Raw genomic sequence first — 15,037 nt, 5'->3', positions numbered from 1 at the left:
TCTGAGAAATAAAGAGCATTTTAGAGCTCATAATGGAACCTGAAATTGATCTGACGACAGAAAAACTCCAAGAACTCTCAAATGAAGAATACCGAGAAACTCAGCGAAATGTGTTATCTTTTGGAAAAGAGGAAGACGAAAGAGGACCAATGTCGACATCTGCTACTAAAGATCTTTTGAAGGAGTGGGAGGATGTTATATCATCCAAGTGGCAACCAAAGCAGAATAAGGTTCATTGGGTTGGGGATCTCTACAATTACAATACTATTAATTACTTCCGAAAAATCCTGAAGAAAAGAGAAAAGCAATCGACATTGGACAGATTGTTTAACCCCCACAAACGGATAAAACATGACTAATAAAAATGCAAGACAGCATATGTATGTATTTTTACTATTACATGTAAATAAATGTAGTAAAAAAAGTATATATTTTTTTTTATTTTTTGGAGTCTTCGGAACGAATTAATCAAATTCCCATACAAACCTATGGTAAATCGATAATCAGTTAACGAACAATTCGGATAATGAACAAAGTCTTGGAACGGATTATGTTCGTTAACCGATCACCCACTGTATATTCAATGAAAAATTTTTCTGAACAACTACTTGATTTCAAGAATTTATAAAATTTAGTTTAAATAAAATTAATATTTGATTTGCTTTTGTGCAGCAAGCTATCAGATTGGTTTGACCAACCTTGTTTACAGATAGTATTTGATTATTTAACACAGATTGGTATTAAAACTGAGAAATTAAACTGGATATATTAAAAATTTGTATATGGATAAAAGTATAATTGATAAGATTTAAAAAATTAAATAAATAAACTGGTATAAAATTGAGTTTAAAAAACCTTTTTTTAAAAAAAGGTAAAATTATAAGTATAAAAACAAAACCATAGACTCATGTATAGGCCCCAAACTAGCTGAATTATATATGATAAAAATTGATCAAGTAATTAGAAATCTTCATGGGATAGTAGCATATAATAGGTAAGTAGATGATTGTTTCATTGTTTATGATAATACTTAACCAACCCTTATATAATACTTGACTATGCCTATAGTATAGCGAAATTGAAATAGAAAATAATGGCACTTTACCTTGTTTGGATATCAAAGTCTCATAGAATGTTAAGTTTCAAAAAATACATTAGTAGAAAAATTGAATACATTTATAGAAGGTTTTATGTTTTTTTAGTTGTTTAAAACCTTCTAATTTCACCTTTTTTTTAAAAAAAATGTTTTTTAAACCCAACTTTGTATCAGTTTATTTATTATATTTATTTAATTTCTTAAATCTTATTAATTGTATTTTTATCCATATACATGTTTTTTAATATATCCAGTTTAACTTCTCAGTTTTAATACTAATCTGTGTTAATTAATTGAATACTATCTGTAAAAAAGAACTGAAGTGGGGTTAATAAAACTGCAATGCATTTCCAAATACAATAATAAAGTCTACATATGCAATTAATGTATTCCAGTTACAAAAAAATAAGCCAAAATTTAGGCTTCATAAATCAAAATATTATAGAGAATATTTTACAATATATTATAATATATATTACAATATATTATAGAGAATATTTGAGTAAAATATGATGTAAATCAACAATAGAACATTCTATATAAAATAAAAAATTGTTGGAAGATGCAGTTCAGATCATCAACTTAGAATATCAATATTTTCTATTGCTGTAAAATAAAGTTAATTAAAAATATAATTTTATCATTTTTACTTAAAGTAAAAATGATAAAATTATATCTTTGGCTACCTAAAAAACAGTGTGGATTTCTATTTTTACAATATGGTGCCAAGAATTTTGCAATTTAGAGAGATAATTTTATTACTTAATCTTTCAAATAAATAAAATAATTCAATTCTTATATTTACTTAATTCAGATTAAATATTCCATTTTTTCATACATACTTTTTATTTCATATGCTCTAGAATTCTTATAACAATCTTATGATTTTTAATTTTAGAAAGATGTTCCTAAAATAGACTATGGTAATAATATTTATTGAAGACTATAATAATAAATTATTTAGTATTAAAAAAATATTTTTCAGACTGGTAAAGAACATGTTTTTTTACAAGCTGAAGATAGATTGTTTATTAGTGCTGGAGCTGACATTGTACATCAGCTTCATTCCCCTCCCTACCATTCATTTGCTGATTATCATTCCAAGTTTAATGAATATAATGATATTGAAAATGGATATCAAGAGGAAAGGTCAGAAAATATATGGAATAACACTCAGATGACTATAGGAAACAAACAATGGATAATAGTGCCAGTAAGTTTTTGGATAAAGATAAATTATTTTTGTACATTTATAAGCATATTAGTATTTTATAAAAATGTACTTTTAGAATAATTCATCTTATTTTAATTATTACATTTAATAGTTTGATAATTAAGTCTACATATATAATGTACAAAAATATATATACTAAATCAAATCAGTACAGTAAAACTGGTCCAAAACAGAAACCTGCATAAATGAAAAACTTCAAACTGGGCAATTTTCTGATTAAATTTTACTGTAAGCTGTAAACCTGTTCAACAGGGAAACGGAAAAGTTTTTGATTATAAAGAATATAAGTTAACTTGAATAAAGAAGAAAATTAAAATTTCATTTGTAGCAAAATCATCTCCAGGTATAATTTTCACAATAGAGCATGAAAAACTGTATTCCAAGAATGTGTTTAAATCTATTCAGTGAAATGGAGATAACATGATGAAGGATTTACAGATTAAAGCTATCTGTTAATTTTAGTCTTTACCTGGAATTAACCAAGAGGGATTTTTTTATTGACTCTTTCTTCCATATGGACACTAAGAGGGTTTTTTTCTGTACCCATCGTGAGTTCATCTAGGTTCACAATGGGAATGACTGGATGTTGAGGGATGAGGTTGACACATTAGGAAAAGTTTCTGGCTAATTGCTCACCCAGATTCAATCCCTATTCTCTAGAGCAGTAGACTGATGCTTTACTGTTTTTATCATTTAGTAGTCCCAAGAGTGCAACACAACACTAGTTCTTGGTTCTGAAATCAGTTTTGTTCAACATTGTGTGAGCTCATAAGGATCACATCTGAGAACTCAATCTAGGTATTCAAATACAGTAATACCTTTGTTTTTGTTGACTTCGGTTATTGTCAGTTTTGGTTTTTGTAGATTTTTTTCACAGAAAATTTGTCTGTTTTCGTCAACGTGCCTACATGACCGCCTGCTAATTTTGTGAAAACATAGGGTGACTGACACGTGTTCCTGCTTAGTGTGACGTTGTTTCTCCTTCTGTGAGCATTACCCTGCATGTCTAGCAAAACAGTTCCATTGCTTTTCTTTTCTTTTAGCTCCATCATGGAACCAAAATAATTTTCAGAATGAGCAGTCCTTTGAATGCCATGTTAAATGCTATGTTAAACGTTCATGTATTCTTTACATTAGTCTTTTATATTCATTTTTTATTAATTTCTTATTGTTTTTAATATTAAACACAATATTTACATACTATAAAATATTTTTGGTATGTATTTTGGAGTGTCTAGAACAAATTAATTGGATTTCCATTGATTCATATGGAAATAATTGTCTCAGTTTTTGTCAATTTTGGGTTTCATCGGCTGTTTTCAGATGGATTATCAGCGAAAACCAAGGTATCACTGTATTCAAATCCAAGTATTTGAAAACCTAGATGAAGTTCTCAGGAACAACATGAACTTTTTAGAATCAAATAATTCTTCAAATAATTGCATTCAAATACTTCCATCCTTATTTGGAATCACTTTGGATTCATTTGAATAAATGGATGTAAAATGTAATAAATTGTTTTTTTGTTTGTAATAAGAGATATTTTACTGTAAAAATGAAGATAACTGTGATTTTATCTGATAAAATTTAAAGATTAAAAGAAACCTGTTCAAAATGGAAAATTTATTATATTATATGCCCTGTGATTCTAGTCTATACAGGTTTTACTGTCTCCACTTTACTGATGCTGTATTCAATTAAATTATTTCTCTAGATAATTGTTTTAGGAAATTTTTTTGTTTCTACAATAAGAAATGTACAAATGCATAAAAGTTTTTATACATTTATAGATTTCTTATTCTATAACAATACAGATTCTTCCGAAAGCTAATCTTTTCTAATAAGTCACAACAGATCAACTTCTTCACTTTTTTTAACCAATTTTTTATTTTTTAAACAAACGTTTTTGTCTTTCTTAGTGGTCTACCTCAGGTTATTGAATGAAAAAATGAAAAAAATTAGAAGATAAAAAACTAAGCATTCTAAATCATAACCTGTTTTTCCATTTGATAACCTGAAGCAGGTCACTAAAGAAGGCTGAAAATGTTTGTTTTAAAATAACAAATTTGCAGGAAAAGGTGAAGAAGGTGATCTATTGTGGCTTATTATTGTAGATCATTTATAATACAAATAATAGTCACTTGATTAAAACAAATTATTGTATAATGATAACTTCAGAAACATGAAACTTATTTTTAAAGTAAAATATATTTTTTCAATAAAATCTGTTAAAATTAATGTTCAATTTATACTGGAGGGTAATTTTGTTTATAAAGTCTATTAATATTGCTACTTAATTTTAAAAATTTAATAAAAATTAATTAACTAAGGATTCAAATTATAATTCTGAATGATTATAATTATTATTTTAGAATCAGTAATGTATTCCAGAACAAAATGAGAATTAAAGTATTTTTTTTAAAATTTATACATTTATAAAATCTTTAAAAATTTCAAAAAATAAGATTTAGATATGATATGATTGAAGCTAGATTTTGCAATGTAGATTTTGAGACAGTGTAATAATTTTAGTGATATAATTTTGTAATGCATTATCGTATATTCAATTTTTTTTTATTTATACATAAATTTACATTTAAAACCAGATATTTTAAATAGATTGGAAAAAACTGAATTATATTTGAAGAAATTTTAAATATTATAGAAATTGAAAATTTAAATATCAGATATCTGATATTTAATATTTCAGATTTGAATATAATCAAATCTGAAATATTATATTTTAAAAACTGAAAAATTAAAGAATTTGTTAGTTTAATTGAAGCAGTGTTAGCAAAGCCTCTTTTATGTGGCTTACAGAATTGTGTTTGATCAATTTTGATTAAACTTTGCCATTTTCATTAATTGCAATGAGGAATCAAAAAATGTAATAAAAAACTGGGATCCATGACTTTGTTTTTGAGATATTGGGCTGTTTCACAAGTGAACATGACAAAGCTATATTGCATGAATTGCGCAACTTTATCATATAATGTTTCACAGTCAATAGCATATCATCCATGGGCTTATAGAATCAAGTTCATTCTCAAAATTTAATGGGCCAATTTTGATAAAACTTTTTAATTTTCCATTAATTGCAATGAGGAATCCAGAAATGTAATGTTGATCCATTTAAATGTAAAAACTTCAGCAACAAGTTCAATATTTTTCCAGCAAAATTTAAAATTTCGGTGGAGCCATCTGTTATGATATTTCATTTTTAAAAAACTTTTTATATTTTTAATTATTATAAAATGGCAAAAAGCTTAATTTTCATGGTATGAATAGGTTTTATAAAAAGTTCTAAATGCTAATAACAGGTAAAATCATCATTAAATCTAACCATATTTGAGATATAACAAACAAAGCCCTTTCCACTCTATCAATCTTAAACCATCAAAATTTAATAGCATCAATCCCCCTAATACACAAACCTCTCTGCAAAATTTCAGAAATTTTTGACAATGCCATGAGGATGAACAAAACCATGCCAAACACACATGCATGCAGATGTTAATGATCCCACACCATTAACATCCATACAGATAAAAATCTCTAAATATTTCTCAACATTTTAAGGTAAAAAAATGTAAAAATCTTGGGGGAGATCATTTTTTGACCTATTGCCATACTTTCCCTCTGTTATATATAACAGGACTAGCAAAGTAAAAATAGGAGTCCATGAATAATTATGAACCTCATTGGCTTTTCCATTATAATTACAGGTTCATCACACACTCAGTTTCAATTTTTCATTCAATTCACACAAAATTTCCCAGAATGAATTTTGCCTTGTTCAGAAGTCCTTCCTCAGCCAGGTTACTTAATATATACAGCATTACTGCAATAAAAACAGCATTGCTTGCACTTAAAGAAAAGTAAGCATGAAAAATGAACAAAATACAAGAACAAAGCAATCAATGGTGATTACTTTGTTATTGGATCAGGCCAGTGCAAGGATGGTGTCTGCTGTTGCCAGTAGGTACAAGGATAGCCTCTTTTGTGCCTAACAAGTGCAGGAATTTCTTCTTTCTTTCTGGCTCTGTTTCAATTCTGTTGTGATACGAGAAAGTCGTGTGATGTCCTAATAACATTTATTTTTATAAGATTAATTTTAATTTCCTTTGGTTATTGTTGTATATATTAATATGTTGATGTATTTCTTTCATTGGTTAAATATACCTAATAATATTTATTAATTTTACTATAAATTTAATTTATTATATTTCTTCCTAATTTAAAGTATTAAATTTTTAGCCAGGCATAATTAAATTTTCAACATTGATATTTTTAGATTCCTTATTCATATCTGGGAAATAACTGGCCCATAAGAGTAAGTTCTATATATTTAATAATTTACATTTTTTGCTTAAAATTTCTGATATGATTTTATATAAATTGTTTTTAAAAGTATTAGAAATTAACTTGTATGTATACATATAATTATCATTATTAATTTTCCTAATTATTGAACTTTGCAATATTGTAGCATGCATGCATTGATCCATCTGGTCAGCATGTTGCTGTTGCAGGTAGAAGTGGGTTAGCTCATTATTCTCTTATATATAGAAGGTGGAAACTGTTTGGGAATGAAACACAAGTTAGTATTATTTATACTTTTTTTGGTACTTATTTACATACTGTATATATATTTTTTTTTATAAATTGAAAATGAACTTTTGTAGTAGACTTTTTATCAAAATTAAATAAAATTAAATCTTTATAAAAAAACTTATTAAAATGTATTAATTAGAATATAAATATACAAAATTTATTTTATTTTTAATATATTACTTTTTAATAACATTTTTAAGGAACAGGATTTTGTTGTGATGGGAGGTTTACTTTGGTGGGAAGATTATCTTATACTTGGATGTTATAATTTGAGAGATATGAGAGATGAGGTATTGTTCATTGTTCTTATTTCAAAGAACTATAAAGCTTAATAAATTTAATTTGTTATGCACAAACTTTTTATATTTAAGAAAGTTTTTAATTTAATTAATCACTCCTAATAGAATAGAGTTTCTCTGTTTCTGAAAGTTTATGCTGTGTACTGTGTCTATTAGAAATAATATTTCTTTTTTTTCCATTTGTCTGAATTTTTGTCTTACATCATTTTATTATTTAAAGTTTTTTATGATAATTTATTCAGTGTAAACTTCCAAAAGTAAAGAAGTATTTATTTTATTGCATTAATTAAAATTGAATTATTAGAAAATAATCATATAAAAAATCAAAAAGAATAATTTTTTAACTCATATAATACTTCTATGAATTTGTAAATAAACAATTCCACACATCTTTCTTTAGGAGTACAGAAAAATTCAAAAATGCCTTAATATTTTTAAGCTAAATACCTGATCAGTACAAAAAAAACTAAATTTAAACACATGAAATTTTGTGGATGTATTCAAATCTAGTTTTTGTGCTGCCTTTGAAGATGAGCTGTTTAACTCAAAAGTACTAAGGCATTTTTTGAATTTTTTTTGTACTTCTAAAGAAAGCAGTGCGGAATCAGATTTTTTAAAATATGTATTCCATTGATGTACCATTAATAACTTGCCAACTAAGCTATAATATATATATATATAATATATGCTGGTTTATCTTACAGAATTGTTATTTAAAGGTAATAAAATGCTTAAAAACAGCATCATATGAAAAAATACACGGTGAAAATTCCTATCCCCATGTGATTCATATTTAACTGTTATACTAGCATGTTTACTATAAATTAGATTTCTAAAGAAGCATTGAGCAGGACAGTGAATATGAAAATGAAAAATATTTTCAAATAATTGAACAATTAACAACCCAAATTTTATCATGAAATTTAAATTATTACATATTCTGAAGTAAACAATACATATTGTATTCTAATTAAAATTAAAAATTTCAAATCTAACTTTTTATTAATTTAAAGAAAATAGTTTTGTTTCATAAATAAGGAACACAATTTTCAGTTTCTTAAAGTAGTAAGAAAAATCAGTGTTATTAGAGCTTTCTCACATTGATTTAGAAACTGTTACTCAATTTAAATAATCTCCAATAAAACAGATTTTGTCAAGGATTTACCATTGTGTATGCAATAAAAATTAGGCCTATGTTAAAAGTTAGTTATTTGTCTTAAATTTAAATCTGTTTTAAATAATATTTAATATAATAAGGACGAAATAAAACTTGATGTTTTAAAAGTAAAAAGAGCAGGAAAAATTATTTTGAATTCTCTTCAAGAAATATTATGACTAGATGAACATAAGAAGGTTGTAAAGAGATACATACTCTTTTCTTAAAATGATGATAAAAATCTATCATCATCATCATCATCATTTATTACTTATTTTGGGAAATAGAACAATTAAAATAAAGAAAAAAACAGCAATTAGTTTAACTTTCTGTTTTCAAAAGCTTTATAAAGTAACATAATATGCACTTAAAAATGAATTTTTAAACAATTTCATCAAATAACATTCATAGTACAGTGGAACCCCGGTTAACGAACGTCCTGGTTAACGACCAAATCGGTTAACGAACTTTTATTTTGCAAAAATTTTGTCTCGGATAACGAACAAAATTCGGATAACGAACGTAACGGTATTTTGTGTCAAATTTTAGTTGGTGTTAGGCACGCGCGAGTTAAGCATTGCTTTTTCAAGTGTTTGTACTATACTTCTTTTTTCAGTTTTGTGATTTATATATTTAATCAATATGACATCCAAGAAAGAAAAAAGTCATAGTGGCAATAGAAAACGACAACGCAATATAAACGACAATGCGCTATCGCATTTGAGAAAAATTTTGATTAAAAGAGTAAGACAATCAACTTTAGATCAATTTCTTGTTCCTTACGGAAAGAGTTTGTTTGTTTGTTAAGTTACGGCAACGCAACACTTGGGCGATCTGCCTAGGGGGAATGCCTTCTGGGAGGTGTTTTTAAGGAAAACTGGCCTCTATTTAGGCGTTACAGACGTGGAGAAAACCCGGAAAACTCCATGTGGTCAGCCCATCTGAGCGAGGTGCGAACCCATGAACAAATTCCCCGTGTTCAAGATACGAAGACCACTTAGCCATTGGTGCATTTTTTTTACCGAAAGAGACTTCGACTCGAAGAATCTTCCGATGAAGTGCTACCCGTTATTTTTTTGGAGGGGATTCCCCTTCTAAGCATTAAGGTTCGTATATATCCACTTTTCTGCCACCAACTACAACAAACGAAGGTATGTACAGTGCTATTTTATTAAACAAAGTTTACATGTTTGTTGCTGTAATGATAGATACTACGTTTTCCTACATTTTCATCAAAGAAAATTACTGTATATCACAAATTAAATCACAAAAATTTCGGAGACTAGAACGGATTAATTGCATTTGCATTAATTTCTATGGGAAAAATTGCTTCGGTTAACGAACAATTCAGTTAACGAACGGAGTCGCGGAACGGATTAAGTTCGTTAACCGGGGTTCCACTGTATATAATATAGAAAAGTTGATTACTTCTTACCAAACCTAAAATGATGAAGACTAATATTGTAAACTTTGACAAATAAAAGATGATTTCTATAAAATTGGCAACAGTTGCATATTTTTTGTTCTTCAAACATAGCAAGTACAGTAAAACTTCTCTAACTCTTAAGCTCCAATGGTAGGAAAAGCTTTGAGTTACAGATGATTTGAGGTAGAGAAAAATAGAGTAAAAAATACTGATTCTGAATAGATTTCTATTATTTCTCTTGTATTATAAACAATCTTTGATACTTTTTTGTTTTAAACAGCTTGTGTAATGCCTTTCAGCAAAGTATTCAATGTAACTAATGGAATCAGACAGTTTTGCAGGTACATCTTGTTGAGAAGTGAAAGGCTTTATAGTAAACTTGGATAAAATGCAAAATGAAACATGAAATGTTTAAATTTCATAATTTGATTATAGCATTATTTTTTCTGTATTTAAATGGTATAAGTATTTTATAAAACATTAAGATAGTTAAGATGTTTTAAGAAGCACTATCCTTCATATCTTGCATTGTGGATTCTGTTGTTCAAGTTTGGAAATTATAAAAAGAGATTACTAAATATCTCACAGAATACTAACAGGTAAGGTGAACATAACAGAATAGAGTATTCTGCCTAAAAATGTAAGAAAAGAAAATCTGTGTAAAGTTTTTCCTGTACAAGCACTAGTGAATGAGCAGAATGCATGAAGAGTTACATTGTATAAAGATTTCAAGTACATTTGTCAAGAAAATCTGAATTTTCTCAATTAACATTTTTGCTGAAGATGACTTATGGATATTTCAAAATAATTCAGAAATAAAATAGAGAGCATGCAGTGTGAATTTTAAAAATCTTTATTAAAGTTCAAAAAGTTTTATATATAAAAATCCAGGATCAGTTGAGTCCACCATTTTTTCCAACAAACTGGGCGTGATCCAATCTGAAGAAAATAAAATCAATAGGGCTTTATATCTTGTAGATGTTTCAAAAATTATTGAAGTATATTTCCTACATAAAGCCACAGTTTCAAAAGAAAGATGCCTTCTTTTTGCTGAAGGATAATGTTCTCATCTAAATTTTTTACCAGTTAAATTTTTGTTTTTCAACATAAAAAGTATTCATAATGACAAGATATTTCAGAATATCAAAGATCAAAAGAAGTATATAAATTGCTAAATGAAATATTTTTCCTTTTAAACATTTTCACTGTCTCTTAAAAACTTTTAGAATGCTATAATTAAAGTATTCAGGTAGAGAGAGGTATCATTTAACTTTTTTCTCTTTATTTGTACTAGTGTAAAAATTTTATTGTCACCCTTTATACCAGTGTTTCTCAACGAGGGCGATATTGCATTGAGAAACACTGGTATAAAGGGTGACAATAAAATTTAATAATTTTTAAGTATAATAACAATTTATATTTTGTGGGGCGAAAAAAAATTTTTTGGGCGATATAGTAAAACATTATATTAAGAATAATTAGATATTTTATTCATTATATCGTACAATATTTAAACAAATAATGCTATACTAGTCACAAGTCTATTCAATGCAGTACGAATTTGGCATTAGCCTTGGCTCTTGGCATCGGAATTTTGAAGTGAAGAGGGTGATACTACATAACGGTTTTATTGAAGGGGAGGCGATGAACACTGCTTTATACCATATTTTTATGGAATGACTGGCATGCCAGTTTAAGTGAGGTTATGTATCTCTCTGTAGAGGACCCATTAAAAAAACAAGAGAGTTATGTAATGTAAAAATGAATGTGACTTTTTTCTAAAATTGTGAAACTGTCAGCATTGCATCAAAAACTGTAATTATACATTTAATTTCTTTATTTTGTCTTCTTTCTAATGACATAAAAACTTGTGGAATTCCAAAAGTGCTTTTTTTTATGTTTATTTTATGATAATACCATTGATATTTAATAAATTTAATTAAACATGTTAAATTTAAGAAACTGGCCCTAAATTATCTCAACTTACCTTTGTGTGAAATTTGAGAAGAAGGTGTTATTTTTAAGGTTGGGATAAATGGTCAGTGTAGCCCACACTGGCTATTTTTTTATTGTCTTGTAATTGAAAACTCTCTACCTGATTTTAAGTCAGTCAAATTAGAATATTATATTGTACTCTGAAGAATTTTTTAACATTTGTTTAACAATTAGTTTTGTTACATTTGATTAGTTTTTTTAGTCAGTTTAACTGGCATGCCAGTAATCTGCTGGTCTCCCTCATTTATACATGACATGCTGATCATTCTGCAAAAATACAGTATAACATAATATTATATTGAGACAAAGGTTACATTTGAGAATTGTTTGCATTTTCCATTATCATTATATCTAAAAATTTTTATTCATTTCTAAAATTATTTCAAAATTTTCAATTATTTATATTTTGACAAATTTTATAATTTCTTTATTTAACAAAATAATTTTCATTGATTTTATCATAAAATCAATGGAAATTATAAATAATATATCATTAAATATAAAATTATTTTGATGAATATGAAATGTTAGTTAATCAGTTATTATGTTATGTAAACTTTTATTTTTCAGATTCGTTTGTATCCTGAAGAAACAAAATTAGATAATCAGTTTGTTAGAGTTATCAAAGTATCAACACAGGTTCTTCAGTTATCTGTTCTTGGTGATCGTCTACTTAGTTTTTGTGCAGATTCTCATCTGACATTATATCATTTACAAAAAAAAGATTCATCTTCCAGTAAGTAATAAAATAGAATCTATTTACATTTTTCTTGTTGTTGGTAATTAATCTTGAAATTATAAATTGTAATTGAAAGAAATATAAAAATGATTATTTCTTAGATATTACCAAATAATATATATGTGGGGTTTAAACAAGTAACATTCCTAAACCTTTAAAACAATAAACTTACAAGGGTTGTGGGGGAGATGAGGAGAACAAGAGAGAGGGACGAGTAAGGGGAGAAGTGAGGGAAGACGACTGTTGGTGATGGCGGAAAGGGACAAAAGACAAACATTTATCATTCTACCAAGACAGTTATGAATGCTGGAAGATTATTGTCATTTCTTGTTCTTTATTTCTATCACTATTTCTACATATATAATAAGAAATTCTATTTAAAAGTAATTACTAAGAATTACAGAGAATAAAAATTGTATGAATTAAATTGGATTTTCTTTTTTAACAAAAATAGTTTATTTATCACTGAGTACATTTGAATTAAATAAATTGAATTATAACATTTTATACAAAATTATTTAGAAATATGATAAATATGTCATATACATTAAAATATTATTTTAGATTCAACTTTGCATATTGTTCGTCTACACGAGTTAGATGTTTCAAATTTAGTTGTTCATCCTGCCTGTGTTGTCTCTGCAATACTGACATCATTAAGAACTGAAATAGGTAATTATAAAACATTATTTTAAGTATTTAAAATATTTGATTGAAATATATATATATGTATAAATTATATTTAAAATAAATTATAAATATTCATATTGTATTGTGGCAAAGAAAACAATTTATATATACAGTATTTATTTAAATTATTGATCATACTGCCAATTACAGAAAGAAAATCTTAAGTCATGGCCAGCTTTCTTAACATTTGGTTTCAGAAATAAGCTTTCTACTAGAGTCTAACCTATTAATCAAAAACCATTGATAAAACTTATGAATTAGACTCTGTTAGAGTTATTGTCAAATGTATAACTTAGGACTAGTGATTATTACCTCCAGGGCCAAATTTAGCCTATGGACATATTTGACTTATTGCTTATAAATGATAAAAAAAATAAGACTATTTTCAGTGTGTGTGTATATATATACACTGTATATATATGTATGTATAGAATATGCAAAATTAGTCATTATTGATATGATAATGAATTTGGCTACTAGGTTTGTACTTGATTAATAAACTTGGCTGTAATCATATAAAAAGTATTAAGAATTAACTATGTTTCACATTGTAGACAATTGCAAAAACAACTGTTGCACAAAATTTCTTTTTAAACTTTCAGTGAACTTCTAAAAACAATAACATAAATCACTCTTTAACTGTAGGCTACAACTTACATTAAAATATGTAAAGAAGGATCTGTCCTCTCCTCTATCAGTGGTGTTACTTTAAAAATTCCAACAACAAAAGTTGATTACACTTTGTGTTTAAGAATAATTTGAAAAAATTTTTAATTATTACTGGCAGAAAGCACTTTTTTTTTTTTTTCATATTACATACTTTATTCAACATGCTATAGTTTGAACTTAATGCCAAATATTATATAACAGTAAATAAAGACATGCTTTACTTCCTCTTGCTTTATTCAAACAAAAATAAAGTATATGAGGATATTAGCATTTCTGCTAAAATTTTATTATCTGAACATGTAAAAAATAGAAAATATTTTTTTCTGTTTTGTCTACATTTATGTGTATTTTATACCTCTGTTTTTCTAGCTTAAATCAGAATTGATGAAGTTTCTTGTGGCAGTGGCATGTCATTTTTATGAACATTCTCCAATAAAATTTTTGCAAGTTAAAAATACACTTTTTCAGAAACAAAATGAAAGAAATATTTTTACTTTTACATAACCTCCCAAACATGTTTATATTACCCTTATCATAAAATTTTTTTAAGCTAAATATTTCAAAAATTGATATACATATAAGCAAAAATTAAATTTCTAAATTTTAAATAAATTTTATTTTTATGAATTGAACAAAAATTTCCAGACTGTTTTAAATTGCTAATTAAGTTTTTTCTATAAAAAAAAAGAGATTTCAGTGTGGAGCAGATTATATACAGTATATACATATTTGTATGCATATATAGATATATGTAGACATATAAATATAAATAGAGATTACGAAAACTGGTTTCGGATTATAAATTTTTATCACTTTGCAATCTAAAATAAACATTTTTTTTTTCTGTCAGACATTAGCTATTACATAGATACAGTCGACCCCCTATAACACGGGTTCCTATAGTTTGGATTCCTATATCATGGCGAAAAAATTGCGACAGTATTCATACAAACATGCTAAAAAACTCCTATAATTCAGTAAAACGTCATCGCCGACTTGTGTCGCGACAGGATTGCACAAACCATTGAGTTTAAACGAGCAGCAGACCTACTAAAAACCATTTATTATTTAACGTCCATAAAAATTATATTTATATTAATGATGTCTCCAAAGTTCAGC

At 26.7% G+C, this 15,037-nt stretch overlaps 1 protein-coding gene across 1 annotated transcript in view; it reads left to right on the top strand.

Moving 5' to 3' along the window:
* The window catches only part of LOC111623693 (RAB6A-GEF complex partner protein 1-like), a 114,058-nt gene that overhangs the window by 67,579 nt on the left and 31,442 nt on the right, over positions 1-15,037 (top strand). The window contains exons 13-19 of the mRNA XM_023366357.1: positions 130-230; positions 2,082-2,309; positions 6,625-6,663; positions 6,820-6,930; positions 7,145-7,234; positions 12,391-12,556; positions 13,124-13,231. Coding sequence (XP_023222125.1) covers positions 130-230; positions 2,082-2,309; positions 6,625-6,663; positions 6,820-6,930; positions 7,145-7,234; positions 12,391-12,556; positions 13,124-13,231 — 843 coding nt within the window. The remainder of the gene's footprint in view (positions 1-129; positions 231-2,081; positions 2,310-6,624; positions 6,664-6,819; positions 6,931-7,144; positions 7,235-12,390; positions 12,557-13,123; positions 13,232-15,037) is intronic.

Source organism: Centruroides sculpturatus, unplaced genomic scaffold (assembly GCF_000671375.1).
Source record: "Centruroides sculpturatus isolate CEXI.00-Female unplaced genomic scaffold, Cexi_2.0 scaffold49, whole genome shotgun sequence".
NCBI lineage: Eukaryota > Metazoa > Arthropoda > Arachnida > Scorpiones > Buthidae > Centruroides > Centruroides sculpturatus.
This window is presented reverse-complemented; position numbering and strand designations above follow the sequence as displayed.